Below are 19,865 nucleotides of genomic sequence, written 5' to 3'. Positions count from 1 at the left end.
CCTGTGTGAGGCACGGGGTTTATCTTTGAGGAAACAGTGCCTGTCTAGTGGGAGGTAAATTCGTTTCTGGATATGAACTTAGTTCCAAAGTTTGCAAGTCCTTGGGTTGATAGCAAACATACACATAAATCCTGTTCTTATTAATTGGAGAGCAAAGTTCAAAAGTAATTTTGAAATTACCATTTAAAAAAATTTGCCTAACCAAGCTCACTTTACCACATAAGAATCTTTCTCATTTCTACAAATGTACTCCTTTTTTATCTATACAAGCTTGATTTTATGTCCTCCCCCCAGCTTGCATTTTCTGCATCATTTAGACAACTCATCTCAGTTCCCCTGACATATAGTGTGCTCAGCCCAGTCCTTGGTTTTTCACTATTTCTTGCCTCCCTGAACTCTCTCCTGAAAGTGACTTCCTCTTCATTCTTTTTTTTTTTAATGTTTATTTATTTTTGAGAGAAAGAGAGAAAGAGAGCTTGAGTGGGGGAGGGACAGAGAGAGAGGGAGACACAGAATCTAAAGCATGTTCCAGGCTCTGAGCTGTCAGCGCAGAGCCCGACATGGGACTCGAACCCACTAACTGTGAGATCATAACCTGAGCCAAAGTCAGATGCTCAACTGAATGAGCCACCCAGGCGCCCCAGTTTCCTATTCATTCTTTAAGTCTCAGCTCTTGTTCCCTCATTACAATAGACCTTCCAGATACACTTTTCACCAAGGTCTTTCTCTTCTCTCATTCCTTTTGGTCTCTTGTGTGATATTACATACAAACTGTGCAAAAATGCTTTTATGCACGTAACTCCCATACATTGCCTGAACTGTGTGTTGATGGTGATGATGTCTTTGAACCCCGTGTGCCTAATAAAGGTCTAGACGTACTTTGTGATTGGTTGATTCCTATGTTGGCTAATTGAACCTATTCTCTTCTTTTTTTTTTATTCTAGCATTTTGGAGAAATAGAATTTTGCTTTTTCTTTGGATGGTCTTTTTATCTGTGGGTTCATCTCTTTTGTTTGGCAGGTCAAAAAAATTCCAGTCATTTATTGAGAGCTGCTTGGTAAAGAATCACAGCCAGCGACCAGCAACAGAACAATTGATGAAGCATCCATTTATACGAGACCAACCTAATGAACGACAGGTCCGCATTCAACTCAAGGACCATATTGACAGAACAAAGAAAAAGCGAGGAGAAAAAGGTTAGAAGCACATTTGTATTTCAGCAAAGGAAACAAAAGACGGAGCGAGTCATGGGCTCTTGATATATTTGGAGGTGACCATGGGGGTTTCAGATGGACCTGCATTATTCTTTAGTGTGAAGGCCTGCCTCTGAGCTCATAGCCTGTAGGCATCAATGGATTGAGCCTGTGAAATGGAATCTTCATGAAAGGATAGAACTGTAAGGAATATTACCTCTTCCAGGCACTAACAAAGAGACATGTTGAGTAATACTATGAAGTGGTTTAATATGACAAGTGATTTTCTTAGTTCAAATGAATATTCATGTTTTGAAGGCTAAAAATCTACAGAAGACAACCTAAAAAAAAAAATCATTTGGTTGACATTTTTGTATACTGGCACTCTTCAGCATTTAAGTTTTTGTGCTCTGAGGCTCATTTAGAATTTAGCTCAGAAGTCAGAATGAATTTTCTTATAGTCACAGAGATGCCAGACTTGCTATTTGGAACATTGAATTTTGAGCTGGAGGATCATTTAATGTACTTCTTTATTTTATAGATTGAAAAACTCTTATCTCTTATGGCTCTGGCTGTTCTACCACACTATCTTTTCATGGCATCGATGGAAAGAACATGAGTTCAAACTTGGGGTCCTGGGGCCGTATCCTGGTTGTTCAAATAGAGACTTGGACTTCCTTAACTAGCATCCTGACTAAGCAGAAAATTCACGTGGTCTGGGGCAAGCTTTGTGCCTGGTTGGATGGGGAGTTGGGGAAGGTTGAGGTATGGGGAGGAAAGGGAAAGATCCAGAGGACAGACAGAGTGAGTCCTCCCCGAGTGGAGGCAGGAGGGTCAGTGGAGAAAAGGGGAGGGCTGACGGTGAGGAGGCAGTATAGGGCTGGTAAGGTGAGCCCTGAGCGTGCAGCCATGGAGAGTAAAGGGGAAGACCAGGCACCGACGGTGGGACACAACTGGCGACATGATTTTCCTCTTTTCTGTCCTCAACACCATTCTCCTCTGTTCTTCCAAGCCAGGTGGAGCATTGGAGGGTGGTGGGGCCCACAGGACAGAGTGTGCTCTCCTTTTATTTGAATTTCCCTTCTTTGCCTCTGCAGCTACCATCTGTAATGTGGCGAGGTGCAAGCAGGTGTGTGGGGTGGGTGGTAAGCATTGCAGGAGTCAAGACCGTAGAGGTAGGAGCAGCAGGGGGCTGAGGCAGGAGGGGAAATCCTCAATGAAGGCTCAAGGGAAGGCTTCCTTCTTGGCTGCTGGCCTCAGGGAGTCAGGGAAATGTGCGATCAGGTTAGACTCCAGAGTAGGAGGTTATGAGGCGAAGCCAAAAAGGAGGCCCATCACCTGAAACTAATGAAATATTGTATGTCAACTATCCTTCGATTTAAAACAAAGATACAATGGGGCGCCTGGGTGGCTCGGTCGGTTAAGCGTCCAACTTCAGCTCAGGTCACGATCTCACGGTCCGCGAATTCGAGCCCCGCGTCGGGCTCTGGGCTGATGGCTCAGAGCCTGGAGCCTGCTTCCGATTCTGTGTCTCCCTCTCTCTCTGCCCCTCCCCCGTTCATGCTCTGTCTCTCTCTGTCCCAAAAATAAATAAACGTTAAAAAATTTAAAAAATAAATAAATAAATAAATAAATAAAACAAAGATACATTGCTGAATGTTTGAGGATCAAACTATTTTCACTTGAAGTGCTGAATAGGAAATAAAGCTTCATTGCCAATTTTGATTGAATACAAAATTATTATAGCACTGAAAAATAAATAAATAAAAATTCCGAGCAAAACAAAACAATAAAAAAGGAGGCCCATCTCCAGTTGTGAGTGGGTGGAAGGGGATGGGGTGTTTGTCAGAACCCAAGGGGCTGGGAGGGCAGCCCAAGCTGGAGGAACCAGGCATGAGAGAAATAGGTAAGTCAAGGTCAAAAAGCTCCAGGACTGATTTTTCAACTGCTGTTTATTAATAGTGGTCTCCCACTCCAGGGAGTTAAAATTGTAATGGGGACATTTTAGAGAGGTGTGTCAGACATGCAACCATTAAAGGCCAATTTCTCTAAGAGGGGAATTTATTTTTCTATGGGCCTGTCTTTTCCAGACTCAGACTAGTTCAAATTCTAGCTCTCCAACAAATTCTGACCCCCTGAAGAGTTATGTGAACTTCATCCCAGTTTTCTCATCTTTAAAATAGGAGAGGGGATATAATAGTAATTAGTATTGCCTGGCATTGTTACAAAGATTAAGTGAGATAATGCATTGAAATATTTAATATAATGTCTAGCATATAGTCATACTTAATAAATATTAGCTATTCTCATATAGACAGTTCTTTTTTGACCTACAATTTTTCAGTACTATTCAAAATCACTTCCTGAGAACTCATGACCTCTTTGCCTTTGGCCTGTGAGTAGAATGGGTAAAGCTTGTGCCTTGGGTTGTTTTCACATTTGGAGGGCACAAACTCTAAAATGTGACTCGAAACACCCCCTTCTATGAAAATAAGACTATTTTTTTTTATTTTAGAAAAGGGAGGAGAGGGACAGTGGGACAGAGGGAGAGAGAGAGAATCTCATGCAGGCTCCTTGCTCAACATAGAGCCCGACGAGGGGCTTGATCCCACAATCCTGGGATCGTGACCTGAGCAAAAATCAGGAGTTGGACACTTAACCAACTGAGCCAGCCAGGTGCCCCCAAATAAGACTATTTTTAATGTGTTCCTTCTCTGCAGAGTAGAAGAGTAAGATTCCTGGTAGGAGGTATGCTCCACAGTTACATAGTAATTTAAGAAAGCTAATTCTGTTTAGGCTCAAAGCCGTCAGAAGCCCTCATTTTTGTCTGCTCCCCAGAAGGAGTATTGATCAAATGAGGTCTCATTCCATTTGCTCAGTTTCATCAAATTACTTCATTTGCTTCCTGTAATACTTTCATACTCTCTTAGTGGCTCTAAGACCAGCTTTTGGTACAATCAAACAATTTTATGAGAATTGATTTATGATTTTTTTAAGCCAATATTATTTTTTCCTTAAGATATGTTGACATATGCTAATTTATGCCAGTAATATAAAAACAATAAGACCAGATTTTGGTGAAGTATTACAGTTGAAGGGCCTGACAAATGCAGGTTTTCCCATCGAGAGTAGAAATAATTGGATTAATTGTGTGTTTCTTTTCCTTGCTAGAATTTCCTTCTCTAGATAAAATTTCTGCAGTTTACTTCCTACTCTTCTTCCATTGATTTATTTCAGGTAAATTTGGAAAAGTACACTTTCAGTGTGGAATATTGAAACACTTTATGGAAGTCCTTTACATTTTGGTGACATAATACTCAAAAATAAGTAGCCTGAAAACTTCATACATATCTAAATATTTGAAACTAACTTGTGATTTAAAAAAAATGCACTTGACATCATCATGCTTTTGGCTCCTTTTCATTAGCCCTTTAATGGCTGAAGAGTATGGAAGGCAAAGGGTTTAGTTCTTTTCATGTGTGCTGCCTCCTGGTGGTAGCCCAACCAAATTGCAGTTTTAGTTCCTTTTTAGGGGTACACAAATACCTTCAAAGTTATAATTACTAATCCACAGCTATGAAAAGATAACAGTAATGTGACGCCCTGCCTTGCTTAAAAGTAAAAGCTCTTCCAAGATACCCCAAACCCCGCAGAAAAGTCTTCAGCAAGGACTTTTATATAAGGATCAGAAAGTCATATCAGACCTGCTGGCCTTACTCATTCTGTCTGCTTTTCTCACACCCAACATCTAGCCACCAACAACTCATTGTGAACATGTCATGCCCTTTAATACTGTCACCCTTACCCACGTGGTTATGTTGCTTGGAATGTCCTTTTCCCACCACTTTCAGCTGCCATCTGCCTGGAAGGGGGCCACCAACAATTACAACGCGCAGCTCATTTCCTCCTCAAAGGCTTTGCTGCCCCCCCTGTCCCTCATTATGACTGATGGGCTTTGCTTCTTTCTCTGATATCTCATTGCTCTTTTTATGCACTTCTCTTTAGCATATAATATGTTGGAAAGAATACTAGTTTCAAAGTTGGAAAAGTTCTGGATTGAATTCTAAATTCAAATCCCAGATTGACCTTTTATTAATAAGTCATTGGTTCGGTCACTTAACCTCTTGTGATAGTGTCTTCACATGAAAGTGTGTTAAAGTATTGTTACGCAAAATAAATGAAAGAACATAGGTAAAGTATCTAGCAGGGTGACTGGCATGGGAGATACCCAATAAAGATTAATTTCTTCATAATCATGGAGGATCTGATTACCTACTTGTCCATCTTGCCCATTAGATTCTGATCTCCTCCAAAGCAGACTCAATCGTATTTATTATTACATATTAACTTGCTTAACATATTACTGAATTAAATGGATGTCCCCAATGGGCAATTGAATGAATGTCCCAGTGGTCCATTTATGTCTTTTTTTGAGAGAGAGAGAGAGAGAGAGAGAGAGAGAGAGAGAGAGAGCGCACACACGTGTGTGTGAGCAGGAGAGGGACAGAGGGAGAAAGGGGCTTGGTCCCACAACCCTGGGAACATGACCAGAGCTGAAATCAAGAGTCAGATGCTCAACTGACTGAGTCATCCAGGCACCCCAACTCTATATTTTTAATAGCACACATTGTCAAGTTTCTTTCTGGTGTTTATCAACATATCTAAAGACAGTTTGTGGGTCCATGTAAGTCATAATAAAACTCCTACTTAAAAGAATGATTAATAAGTTAATACTGGGCCAATAAAAGTTGGTTTAGGTGGTCCCATAATGGGGAATTAACACAAACTGAAAAGTTATTTTTCAGTTCCTTGTCTTGACTTTCATGTGAACACTAGCCATTAGGGACAGGTATCTAGAGTCAGCTGGGACAGTTTTGAATGTTAATTCCATGCACTTGAATCCAGCTGATGGGAACTATTAAATCACAAGTCAGGAGGCCTGGAGCCTGTCCCGGGTCAGCATTAATGACAGCTCTTTGGGCCTCAGATTACTCATATATAAAACAAGTGTCGGGGGCGGGGGTGGGGGGGGATTGACCAAGCCACTGCATCTTTTTGTGCACTAACATTCTGTGAGTCTCTCTTTAGATGAGACAGAGTATGAGTACAGCGGAAGTGAGGAAGAAGAGGAGGAGAATGACTCAGGAGAGCCCAGGTAGGAGAGCAAAAGCTAAGTGTTACTTTCACATTCTGAGTTGTGCTTGTGTGAAACGTGCTTCCTTTTGATTTATAGGTTCGTTTTTAAGAATCCAGCAAGGTGGTCTCATTTAATTTATTGCCCATGAACATACTCATTAATTTGGGAAAACTTCCCCAGGCAGACTCTTACAAAAATGTGGAAATCAGCGTATTCTTTATCTTGTCCCCTAAGATTTATGGTCTCTATTCTAAGACCTTGTTTCCTCACGTATGTAATGTGTAGAATGGGTAGGAGGCAATTATCTGGGTAATACAAGACTCAAAGTATCTAAAACTGCGACTTTCAGGAGACCTCAGTGGTATTTTGGGACTTGAATTATTCCCTTCATTACATCATACCTTTCTTTAAGAAGCCCATTTGGGCAGCCACTGTCCTTGTCACATGTCTTGGTATTTTCACCACAGTCTAATCTGAGAGGAAATGATTTCCAGGAAATCGAATCATGCTCGAGAGGGGAACCCTACATAGAAACATTCATGCCCACCTCAGTTGTCACATGTTGGATCCCAGAACCAAAGCTGCTTTTATCATTACCATCCCTGCGTTTTGAATTTCACTTGACATTGATTCTGACTTTCTTCCAGTGTGTTTATGAATGATTAAGGTTAGTGTACTCACATTGCTGGGATTTCTGTTCCTTGAGACAATTCAGCTGGCAGCAGTTTGGTGAGTTGAGGGGGACAGGCACACACACCATGGTGGTGGGAAGTGAGATTTATCGGGGAAAATGCAAAAGAAGAAAGCTCAGTGGGGTATATGGGGCTCCATCCTCTAGCCATCCAAGGAGAGGACTCCAATGATCTGGGAGGCATAATTGCCATACTGCTGGGGCGGAGCTACCTGACCAGGAAAGAGGCCAGCTCAGCCACTGCTGTTAGAATGAACCAGTGGCTTCTTTTTTTGAGTTAACTCGGATCTCCCAAGCTGGATTATTGCTGAACTACAGGAAGAAGGAGGGACTTACAGGGCCATCCAGTTTTTCTCTTCACCTGCTACAGGAATTTTCAAGGTCAGAGACTGAAGGAAAGTTTTTCCTTCCATCTGATACTTTACATGGGCCGCCCCCAGTTTAGCTACATAGAGATAATGTCTGTCAAGTAGTGACGATCAAAGGCAAAGGACCAAATGCCCTGCATTCAGAGAGGTTGTGCACTATTTTTTATTTTTCCAAAGCTCACCCAGATGTCACGTCAGCCCTTCTGATCACTCTCTAGAGAACTGAGAAGCCACATTTTAACTAGTACTTGCTAAACTGAGTCACTTAGCAGGCTGACCTAGCCATGCCTTAACGCTTCTATAATTGTAACGTGTCATTATATCACACTGAAGATTATGTTCCAAGGCCTGTTTTATGGGCACATGTAATTAATCTTTGTGAAATCCTGAAAACTCGAAAGGGACAGTGGTTATCTCATTTTAAAAATGAGGTGAGAACTCAAAGATGGCAAGCAGGTCACACACCAAGTTTATGACTGAGCCTACTACTACAGCTCAAATCGCCTGACATTGATTCAACATCAGTTAATTGATTCAACATCAATTGACTCAACACCAGTGCATCCTCGTGTGCATGGTGAGGCCGGGCTCCCCGAGTCCTGCCTTTTTGCATGGAGCTTGTGGCCTGTGTGGATAAGTTCTCTTGCTTGGGGTTTGGTTTAGAGTCCTACACAAAAGCTGTAAGTTTTAGAGGAGTTTTGTTAGTAGAATCCAAGCACCGTCTGTGGGACATCATGAACAAAGCCTTTTCATGTCATTTTTTGGCATTGATGGCAGTCACGCGGCATGCTAACCGCTCTCCAAAACAGAATAATCCCCTCGTCAACTGCCACCAAATCTGCTCCCGTTTGCGTCACCACCACTGTCCAGGTGCCAGACAAAACCTGCAAGCATTGCTCACTCCACACACCAGATCCATCAACAGGCTTCATCAGCTCTCCCAGCAAGTGCTTCTCTGCTTCCATCCTCACCGCCCCACCCCCACAGAGCCACTGCAGTGCCAGCCCAGCTGGTGGCCCTGCTTGCCCTCCCCTCCCACACCCTGCAGACAGAAGTCCATTCAGCAGCCAACAAATCCCATCACGTCACTACCCTGACTATAACCTTTCCATTGCTGGCTTCCATGCCATGTGCCTTCCCGGGTCTGCCCAGTCTCTCTGGCCTCCTCTTGGACCACCTTTCTCCTTCACTGTGCTCCGGGAAGTCCCATGGAGTTTGGTTCCTCAAAGATGCCGCACTTTTCCCTGCCACAGGCTTCTACATTTGCTTTTCTTTCTGCCTGAAAGGTTCTTCCCCTACCTCTTTGTGGGACCAACCCGTCATCATTTGAGTGTTGGCTCATCTGGCACCTTCTCAGAAAGTTCTTCCCTGATCACCCCCATCTTGAGCAGAACCCTTAATTCTGGCCCCAGCCTCCTGCCATTGCCACTCTTAAGCCATTATATCTTTTGTCTTATATAGAGCCCTGCTCCTAAGTGAAATTGTTATTTGTATCTTATCTAATTATTTGTCTGTCTCTCTTCCCCACAACAAGATAACTAGAGAGAACATTCATTGAGCAACTGCTGTATCCACTGGAACCTATCACAGTGCCTGCTACCTAGAAAGGGTCAATAGTTATTTAATGGGTTTATCGCAAGTGGAAGTTGCCAGAAAGATGAAAAGATTTGCATGAACAAACAAGAGCCTTCCCCACCTCCCTGTTAGGCTGCTGTGTGCAACCAAAGAGTCTAACTTTGAGTTGTTCACATGCAGTTAGATGTGAATAAGACAGCCCTAGACCAGGGCTGTGGGGAGAGTTGCTTTATGGTGTTTTCTATCCTCTTTTTCTTTCTTACATGTGCGTTCGCGCACACACACATACACATGATGCACAACCACCGTTTTACAGATGAGGAAACTGAAGCCCATGGTGCTTAAACAGAATCTAGGAATCAGTGAGCTGGGTTGAAGTCTACACCATCTGCTCCAGAACAAACCATGTCACTTCTCTTTAATCCTGGTGCAGCGAGACAAGCCTTGAACTCTCTGACTTTGGCAGGCTTGGGTTTCTATTCTACTCTGTGTTGACCTTGACTCAAATGTTCTCCCTCCCTGGCTCATCATGTCTTCACATGAGCAGCCTGTCCTTTGCCTCCTGGGGTTTGGTGCAGGGAGTCACGGAGGAGGTGGGGGGGGGGGGGGTGATGTACTCATTTTAGTAGAATAGGTTCCCTGCTGCTCCTGGTTGTTCATTTCATTTGCTGGATTTTTTTGTGCCTTTCTTAAACATGAAAACCAGCCGATCCAGGGCCTAAGGCTTGCACACTCATTAAAACCTTTAGAAGCAGATCTTTGCATGTCACAAGGGTGAGGGAGCAGTGTGGACAGTGCTGGAGAGAGGTGGTGACATCTCCATCTAGGGATGGAGACAGAACGCGTATGCAGTAGTCACACTGAAAAGGAGGCTGAGCCTTGACTCAGTTTCCCTGGGGATGAGTACTGTAATTAACAGAGGGTCTAAGAGCTCCCGCTGGCACATGTGGCTCCCTTCCCCGCATACAGGGGAGTTGTTTGCCCGCTGTCCTCCCCAGGACCCGGGTAATAATGACCCTTGCCGCACGCAGGATCCTGATCTCTCCCTCCTGCCCACAGCTCCATTCTGAACCTGCCAGGGGAGTCCACACTGCGGCGGGACTTCCTGAGGCTCCAGCTGGCCAACAAGGAGCGTTCGGAGGCCCTGCGGCGGCAGCAGCTGGAACAGCAGCAGCGGGAGAATGAGGAACACAAGAGGCAGCTGCTGGCCGAGCGCCAGAAGCGCATAGAGGAACAGAAGGAGCAGCGGCGGCGGCTGGAGGAGGTGAGCACCTGCCTGGGCGACCGTGGAAGCCCACGCCTCTTGGCCGGGTCGCTTCCTGAGTGTCCCATCCTTGTGCGGGGCCATGGCCCACTGGGAGCACACACCTTAACTTGCAAAGGAGAATGAGGCCTGAATGGTGTTACCAGTCAAGGACTTCCCTTGCCTGGCAGGGGGCCAGGGCGTGACCTTGGTGAGAAGTGACCTGGGTGTGGTCACTTCAGGAAAGCAGCTAAAGACCTCAGCCTCTTCAAGTCTTAGATATCACCTCCTCAGTGCAGCCTCCTTGACCACCTTACTTAAATTTGCACCCCCTCCCTCTAGCATGTCCTGTTGCCCTTCCCGGCTTTATTATTTTTACATAGCTCTTACCACCTTCACACGTACTCTCTATGTACCTTTGCACGTCTTACGCTGGAATCTGAGCTCCCGAGGACAGGGGATTTTGTCTCTTTCGTCCCCGATGCATCTCTCCATCATGTATCTCCAGCGCCTAGAACAGGGCCTTGCACATGGTAGATGCCTCGTGAGTATTCATGGAATGAATGAACTAATATAGGAATAAATGAGTCAATATGGAGAGGTACAATATAGGTGTTAAGTAGACCGCAGTGACTAGGCAGGCAAGTGAAATGTCAGGTATGGAAACGCAGGGTCCTCCTGTAGATACTCCTTCGTCACCCCTCTGGACACTGTGGAAAGCACTTCACAAGTCCTTTTGCACACCTTTAGTATCCAGGACCCGTCCTCCAGCTTGCTGGCCACACTTGCCTTCACCAGCAGGCATTGCTGTCATCTGTGTGGGAAACCATACCAGCAGCCACACCTTCCTGCATGCCTTGTCCTGGGTGAGGCTCTCACCCTTGTGGTCTTCCAGAAGTTTGTTAAGCCTCCTTCCTTTATGAGATACATCAAAGCCTCTAGATAGTTAGGAAACTGAGAGCATAGCTGTTGGAAAAGTCTGATGGCAGATGAAAGGTTGACCGACTGCACGATAATGGGGCAGCAATTTTACAGTTTTCCCAAACGCCGTCTTGCTCCTCGTTAACGGTTTACAGCAAATCACTTGCTCTGTCAGGTGGCCACGGCAGTTCGAGGCTGGTGGATTGCAGGCACCAGGAGCAGATTGCTTTTTAATTGGCACATCCAGGTCCAGCCTCCCTGGTTTAAATCGGTGAGGGCCTCCGTTTCAGTTTGCAGTAAAATCCTATCAACCTCATATATCCCTGGAATGTTCATACACAGACCAGCCACAATAATACCCAACAGTTGCAATTATAAAGTGACTTCTGTGCACCAGCTCCTGGGTGAGGTTATTTGCTTATATCCAGGATCTCATCTACTATCATTATCTCTTTGCGTATATCCATTGCCTCTCGTGCCGAATGCATACAATCCCCATTTAACCAAGAGGAAATTGAAATTCAGGAAGAGATTGAAATAATTGGCCCAATATCACAGGGCCGCTAAGTGCACAGTGTTCACACCCATTGAGATCTGATCTCAATGTCCACACAAGCCCCGAAGTAAGTCATTGAAGCCTTGAACTGCGACCCTCACAATAGGACCTTGTAGGCTTCTGCAAGCATCAGTGGGCAAGTGAAGCACGTTCCAATTTCAGTTTATAAGTCTGTCTTCTTGTCAGTGTGAAGAATGCTCCGTGCAAGAGAAGTTTGAAGTTCACCACCTTCTATTCTAAAAACGACACTGTAGTAGACGGAGACCCTGCGGTGCCATGGAAAGGAGACCTTGGAAGGAGCAGGCAGAGGCAGGGGAAAGGGAGGTGTGGATGTTAATTAAGCAGCTCTCAGAAGCGAAGCGCAGAGTATAGCTGTGCAGGTGACTGTACCCCCTCTGGTTACTCTCCTGGGCACGAATTGAAATCCCTTGCAGCTAAGACCTGGTGTCACCTTCAGCCCAGCCAGGTCAGTCGGGACCTCTCATTCTAGCCCCCAATCCAGAGCTGTGCCATATCCACCAGTCTGCCGGTTCTGAGAACCAAATGCCTCTGCGGGCTGGAGCCCATGTTTACTCGTGTAGACTCTGGCCAAACCTCTCCCCTCACCTAAGCAGTACCCTGTCGGGCTCTGCCCCCACGTCCCACCTCTCCTGCTCCCTTCCTTATGGTTTATTCCTTCCAAGGGCATTTCTGAAGGGCACCACCTCACTGAGGCATTACACCCTGGAAACCTTGACCATATGCCTTAGTCAGTGGGCTCCTTGCCTAATGACTTGTTACACTTAATTTCAAGTGAAAGACACTTACCATGTAAACCCTAGAAAATCTCCACTGTCCTCCCATAAAACATTTAAAATACTCAAGAATGCCCATGTGCCTGTGCATACACACACACTTACGTGCACTTTCTTCCTTTTTTTTTTTTAATTTTAACATAACAACTTTTGACCCTTGAGCCTGGATTCTCAATTAATGCAAAGTCTTTTCAGAGGATGCATTGTGTTATTTTGTTTTGTTTTTATCTGTATTTTCTTCCCTTCTTACCTGATATGATTTATTTGAGCTTTAAACGTTTTTTTTCATCAAGTTGCTAAAATAACGATTTCTAACGCTTTCCAAAGAATTTACCATATGACAGGTACTCTGTTCTGCACTTTACATGAATTGTCTCATTTAATTCTCACAATAACCCCCAGTCTGAAGATAATGCACCTGAATTTCAGAGAGGTTATGGGGCACCTGGGTGGTTCAGTTGGTTGAGCATCCGACTCTCAATTTCAACTCAGGTCATGATCTCACATTCTGTGAGTTAGAGCCCCACATTGGGCTCTAAGCAGACAGCACGGAGCGTGCTTGGGTTTCTCTCCCTCTCTCTCTCTCTCTCTCTCTCTCTCTCTCTTTCTCTCTCTCTCTCTTTGTGCCCCTCCCCCTCCCCCATTCATGCTGTCTCTGTCTCTCTCAAAATAAGCAAATAAACTTAAAAAATATTTTTTCAGAGAGGTTAATAACTTGCTACAGGTCACACAGCTTGGGGGGAAAACTAGGTTTCAATCCCAGGAGATCGGACTCCAGAGCCAAAGAGCTGTCACTGCATCCATTCTGCCTCTCCACTGATTAGCCAGGCATATTTTTCTGGCCCATGGTCCTGTGGCCTTTTACTCTGAGAACCTAAGGACTTTTGAGCAAAGGCAAACAAGCTGCACCCAGCCAGCGGGTGCTCTTCTTTAAAATGGGTTCTGACTCTGGTGTGCCCCGTCAGAGCTATGGCCAAGGCCTCCTCGTGTCTCTTCTTATGTGGCACTTTCTGGAGCCTCTATATTGGAGGCAGGTCAGAGTTCAGACTCAGTGGGGCACACGTACCCACAGAACACACCCTCCGAGTCCCCACTTGCACCAAAGGTAACAGTGTGCCCAAGGACACTTTACTTTGTTCACCAACGCACATGAGCCCTGGCTTCTCCTCAGAAGCAGGAACACTTGTGACCACAGGGCATTAAGAGATTACACCAGCTTTATCTTTTGATCCTTCATCTTGCACCTATTCCTCAACACAAAGAAAAAGAAATACTAACTACTGAGGTGGCTGTAAATTCTGAACTCCTAAGTAATATCTGTCTCTGCCGCCAGGGGCTCCTCTCCTGCATCCTGCTCCTGCTGGATCCCCATCCAAGTCTGCCGCCCTGGCCCGTGGTGACAACTTGTGTTTCTGGTGCCTTGAGTAGGAGCTTGGGCTATGTAGAGGCAGTGAAAGCCCACAGTTAGACTTGCAGATTTAGCTTCATTGTGGGTCAGGTGGGCTTTTGTTGGCATCCTGGAAATGCAATTCGATTCTCAAATAAAGGGCCATCAGATGACCTTCTGGTGATGCAGGGCTGTGTAGGTTGTACCCTTTATATTCCCCGGGGATCTCAGATGTCACCTCCTACCAGAGTTTTAGTTTCCAAGGAAGCCCTGTGTGTCCTTTGCTATTTATGGGTAACCATGTGGATTTGAATAGGTTCTATATCAGTATCTGCATATTCTTAGAAGGACTTTGTACACTGAATGTAGTCATTTATCAGCCTCATGAAAAGGACGTGACTTTGGACCAATGATAGGTTGGGTATAAGACTTTCAGCTTTTGACCAGTGATAAAGCACAATGTATAACTAATTTCCAGGAAATTGATTGAACCTAGCTAAGGTGAATGAATCCATCAATAGTGAGAAAAGTACATAGAAGACCTCCTTTATTTTTATTTAGTTCAATAAAAATTTCTTTCTATCACTTGGCCTACACAAAATCCCTCTTGTTTTATTCTCCATCACAGAGTTAGGGGCCAAGAATCATGACCTTAAAGTGCTACAGCACTTACTATGGTCATCTTTTCAGACTAACCTTGGCCAGATTTGTGGTGATACTTAACTGTGCCCAAGGGTTTTGGAATGGTTTTAGTGATTTATCATTTTTTTCCAACTCGCTGAGAGCATTCTATGCCTTCGTTTGGAGAAGAATATCTTTAAGTCACAAGAATAATCAGATTGACCCCACGGGCACCAAATTGCTCAATGGTGGTAAGTTTCATTCTTCAGAGAATTGCATTAAGTCTTTCAAGTCACCTACGTCTTATTTAGTGCCCTTCAAGACCATCATAACATCAGCCAGTTATAGAAACAACCAGTCCTAGCTGAAAGATGTTATACTGCTTTGGTTCTATTGCCTGAAAAAACATTTTTTAAGAAGTACCACTAGTATCTTATTGGCCAGTAAGAGTGGAGCGCTGATATAAAAAATGAGAGCCTAACAGTCTTGACAGGTGAATTCCCTATAAGCCTCTAACTTTTTAATGTCAGTGGCTGGGCTTTCGAAGACGTTAGGCTCAACTGGGTATGGTAGAATTAAAACATGTTTCCTATTCCGACGGGCAGTCATTCAACAAATTTCATGAATTCACACCTCTGCTGTGCTGGACCCCAGGAATACAGTCTGCCCTGGTGCTCACCAGATCTCTGAGGGAAACAGGCATGGGGCAGATAGTCACCTAAATAACCACTCATTATCATTGTCAGACTGCTGTGGTGGAGAGGAAGGGCAGCTAAGTAATCAACCAGATAGGTGTGGGGTGGAGACAGCAGCCCAGCCTGGCTGGGAGGCCTGCTGGGGATTCCAGCTGAAGGACTTGGGTGGGAGGGGCACGCAGAGATGCCAGGCAGGTAGGCCAAGGCACACTCATCTAGACAGCTTCCCAGGCCCAGTTAAGGATTTTTAAGTTTTACCCTGAAAATAGTGGGAAACCATTGACATGTGTTAACCAAGGGAATGCAATCAGATCGGCATTTTTAAAAGGAAACTGTGGCTGCTGCAAGGTTGAGTGATTGGAGGAGGGAAGAGTGGACGAGAGAGCCAAGTTGGTCCAGGTCAGAGAGAGTGGTGTTTCTGTGAGTGGCGGTGGAAGGGGGATTGAGGAAAGGGGACACACTGGAAAGAGATGCGGGCTGTAGAACATGCAGACTGCATCTGTAAATGTGGTGCCTGAGTAGATGTCATAGATGGTTCCCAGTGTGGACTGGAGCATCTGGCTGGAGGACCAGGTTTGGGACCAAGAGGATAAGATGAGCTTGCGATGTGGTGAATTGAAGATGTCTGTGAGGTGGCCAGTGGTGATGCCAAGCAGGCAGTTGGATTATACAGAGGCAGCCAGAGAAGAGAGGGTGGGATGGAGAAAAGGGGACATCATGGCTTATGGTACTGGAAGTATACATCAAGAAGAGAGGAGGGTGTGGGCCTGAACTCTGAGAACATCGAGCAAGAGAGGAGAAGCCAGCAAAGACTGATAGAGGTGTAGAAGGAACACCCGTAGAATTTGATGTTATTGCAAAGAAAATCGAGTATTCGAGTGCAATGAACAAGTTAAAGGGGCCTGCTGTGCAGAATGCCGCCCAGAGGTCGAGTAAGATAAGTGCATTCATTTCCTGTTTGAGAGAAAGGGAAGCAATCTGCTCAGCAAGTGGGATCTGAATTTGGGGTGCGAAGACATCAGTTTGGGTCTGAGAGCTGCCATGTGCCTCCTGCACACCCTGACCACTCTTTGAGTCTCCCCACCCTGGCTCCCATTCCTGGGCTCTCACAGAGGTCCCTAACCAAGCTTGTCCCCTACCTAAGTCATGTTGGGAATTAACCAGGAAGACGGACGTGAAAGAACTTTGTCAACTGCCCAAAGCTGGACAGATCTCTCTTTTGAAGGGCCTGTCCAGTGTAGTTTAAATATGGCTAATGAGCCCCACCTCGTGCTTCTGCTTAGAGAACTCTAAACAATTTTGTGTTCATCCATTTGTGGCCAGCTTTTTTTAATGTTTATTTATTTATTTTTGAGAGAGAGAGAGAGAGAGAGAAAGAGAGAGTGCAAGGAGGAGGAGGAGGCAGAAAGAGAGAGAGAGAGGGAGAGAGAGAATCCCAGGCAGGCTACACACTGTGAAGTCCAATGTGGGGCTCAAACTCAAGAACCGTGAGATCATGACCTGAGCCGAAATCAAGAGTTGGACGCTTAACCGACTGAGCCACCCAGGCGCCCCCATTTGTGCTCAGCTTTTGCTCGCGTTCTCCCTTATCATCTGCTTTCCTTCAGGGCAAGCAGGCTAGTCTCAGAGAAGCTGTAGCAGCTGCAGCCTGAGCCCAGAGAAGTCCCTGGTATGTGAGGTTATTCTTTGGAACCTATGTCGTTTCTCCCAGATGTTCTTAAACCAAAGCAAAGGGGCAGGGGCCAGGGGGAGCTGCACACATCGTTAAGAGCCAGTATGTGCAGGACATCACAATAAAGCTCTGAAAATTCCCACGGGCAACAGAGCACTTGGGGGAGATTCTGTTGATAGCAGTATTTTGTCTAACAGTTACCTTCCTTATTAAGTACAAGTTTTTAACTTAACTGTGCCTCAGTTTCCCCATTTGTAAAACTAGAAAGAATAGTAGGATTACCTTCCAGGGCTGTCATGAGGATTCAATGAGTTAGTTCCTGGAAAAGCTTAGAATGTGACTAACACTTAGAGCAGCACTCAATAAATATTAGTTATTATTATTGGAGTGGGTGCCTTTGGCTGAAGTCAGAGGTGTAATTTCCAAAAGTTTAAATGCTTTTATGTGCAGTAGTAAAATCCTCTTGAATTTATTAAAATAAATGTACCAACAGGTAAGCTTTTATTCATGTCTTGAGAAGAGTATGTGTTATACTAGTAGGAATTCATTTATGTCTTTAGGAGAAAAAAATGTCAATAGTTTTTAAATGACTGGATAGCTTAGTACAGAGGCAAACTATACCAGCTTTGAAGCTATAGAAATAAAGGTGTAATTCAAGCTATGTGGCCTTGAGTAAATTACTTACCCTCTCTGAACCTCAGCTTCTGTATATACACAATCAAAATACCATTTACTAGGGCACCTGGGTAGCTTAGTCCTTAAGCTGATCTGACTCTTGATCTCCACTCAGGTCATGATTTCGAGCCTTCCATCTGGCTCTGTGCCAACAGTGTGGAGCCTGCTTGGAATCCTCTCTCTCTGTCCTTTCTCTCTGCGCTTCCCCCGTCATATGAGTGTACATGCTCTCTCTCTCTCTCTCTCTCTCAAAATAAATAAACTTATAAAATATACTATTTACTTTGCAGGACTGTTGTGAGAAGTAAAGGGAATCGTGTACAGAAGGCTTGACACAATCCTGACACAAGAGTGATTGACATTATTGACAACGGTTTTATTGTTATTTTGCAATGGATGATTTCAAAATTGTTGTTAGGATTTTCTATATAGATAGCATTTCCCATTGTCTGCCTTCCTGAATTCTCTAAGGCACCTTCTCTATTTACTGTAACCCATGGACTTTTCCATCCCTTTCTGAGAGCACAGCTCTCATTGTCTCTTGCTGGCACATCTGTCTGCTGATGACTTAGCCAACGGTCCTGGCCTTGCCGGCACAGGGAGGCAGCCCATTCTCTGTTCTTCCGGATGTACCTCATTTAGTAGGATGAACTGCCACCTAGAGAAGTCTCTTACCAGCCAAGCCTCCGGGAACCTTCCCCTGGAGAAATTCTGCTTTTCGATATATTCTCTTATCAGTATTTCTTGCTGTCATTTCCAACACTGTGTAATTATGATCCCATCATTTCCACCAAATGGCTACATCAAATTTTATGTCCTACCAGTACCTAAAACAAACCCCTAAGATAGAGATCTTGTTGTGTCTCAATAGTAAGCTTCTGGGCATCAAGGACACTGTACCTTAGGAGTGAACCCTTTCACCGAGAAGGTAGGACCAAGGCAGTCAAAGGTACTGTAATCAACTGCCTGGGTTTGGATCTGTCTCTACCACTTACTGCCTTTGTGATCTTGGAAGAGACATGACTTCTTTCTGCCTCAGGTTGTCTGTTTATAAAAGGGGATAGTGATAATTTTGAGGATTGAATGAGTTAATACACAGAAAGCACTTAGAACAGTACCTGGCACCGAGCAAGTACCTAAGTAAGTTCAAGAAGAAAGTTGCAGAGGGAGGGAAAAATCTTTGTTTCCCATGGTCTGCCTTGCCATTGCTACCCTGAGTCATCTTTTCAGGGTGCTTGCAGTCGAAGGTGGCCCGAGCAAGCTCAGCGCACAGAAGCTGGAGACAGGGAAATCAGGGCGGCTTTTCACAAGTGCACATTCCCACCCACTGGACAATACTCCCAGGCCCTCGACCGGAAGAAAGCACCATGAGCAAGAATAACTCCCCCATTCAGGGCCTAGGGTATTAATTCATTGGCACTGCTGAGAAACGGCCTTTAATTCACTTCGTCATTAACCATAGGCATCCTAATGTGTCTTGCGAGTGCCCTCAGTTGGGAGGCAAAGCAGCCCTTTATCCCTGAATGTCATTAGCATCAGCACGAAGACTGAATGCTTTCTAGCTGGGCTTTTGTTCTTTTATTGCAATAGCTGAACAGAGATTATGAATCAGCTGGGAGCCAGGCAGGCAAACTGGGTGCCCATTGTCCTAGGTGGGGCCTGCCCACGGGTCTCTGACAGTGGTCTGTGGTTGCACGCCTGTGTAAGTCACACCGGTGCTTCAGGAGGCCATGTGGTCGGCATGGCTGTATGGAACACTGCCTCTCGGTGGATCCCAGAAGGGCTCCTTGTTCTGACTTACCTGCCATGCTGCTTGGGCCCTTGGACACTGTGATGGGAGGGGTTTGCCAATAGGGCAAAGCAGTTGGGCTGAAATTCCTGAATGGCAGCTTAAAGTGTTACTAATATTTGCAATCCTATTTTTCAGACCCCTTTTTACATTTCCAAGGAATGGAAAAATATGCTAATATGTTATTTTATTTTTTTATTATTTTTTAAAGTGTATTTATTTTGAGACAGAGACAGAGAGAGCAAGGGCAAGTTGGGGAGGGGCATAGAGAGAGGGAGGAGAGAGAGGATCCTGGGCAGGCTCCACACTCTCAGCACAGAGTCCGATGCGGGCCTCAAACTCACAAACCATGAGATCATGACCTGAGCTGAAGTCAGATGCTTCACTGACTGAGACACCCAGGGGCCCCCATATGCCAGTGTTTTACACTTACAGCATTTCATGCTGGAAAAAAGCCTGCGTTAGCCAGTTCCTGACCATCAATGTACCTAGAGCACCTTAGGTGGATGGCAGGGATGGCTTTTCAGTGACAGCATGGAATGGGCATT

General features: G+C 45.0%; 1 protein-coding gene across 9 annotated transcripts in view; it reads left to right on the top strand.

Annotated features, from left to right (window-relative positions):
• Nucleotides 1-19,865, top strand: part of TNIK (TRAF2 and NCK interacting kinase) — a 399,936-nt gene that overhangs the window by 291,981 nt on the left and 88,090 nt on the right. For all 9 annotated transcript variants that reach the window (XM_058732385.1, XM_058732383.1, XM_058732381.1 and 6 more), the window contains exons 10-12: nucleotides 1,021-1,196; nucleotides 6,282-6,348; nucleotides 10,024-10,228. In XM_058732385.1, the coding sequence (XP_058588368.1) occupies nucleotides 1,021-1,196; nucleotides 6,282-6,348; nucleotides 10,024-10,228 (448 nt within the window). The remainder of the gene's footprint in view (nucleotides 1-1,020; nucleotides 1,197-6,281; nucleotides 6,349-10,023; nucleotides 10,229-19,865) is intronic.

Source organism: Neofelis nebulosa, chromosome 5 (genome assembly GCF_028018385.1).
Source record: "Neofelis nebulosa isolate mNeoNeb1 chromosome 5, mNeoNeb1.pri, whole genome shotgun sequence".
Taxonomy (NCBI): domain Eukaryota; kingdom Metazoa; phylum Chordata; class Mammalia; order Carnivora; family Felidae; genus Neofelis; species Neofelis nebulosa.
Note: the sequence above shows the minus strand (reverse complement) of the source record. Positions and strands in the feature narration are given on the sequence as shown.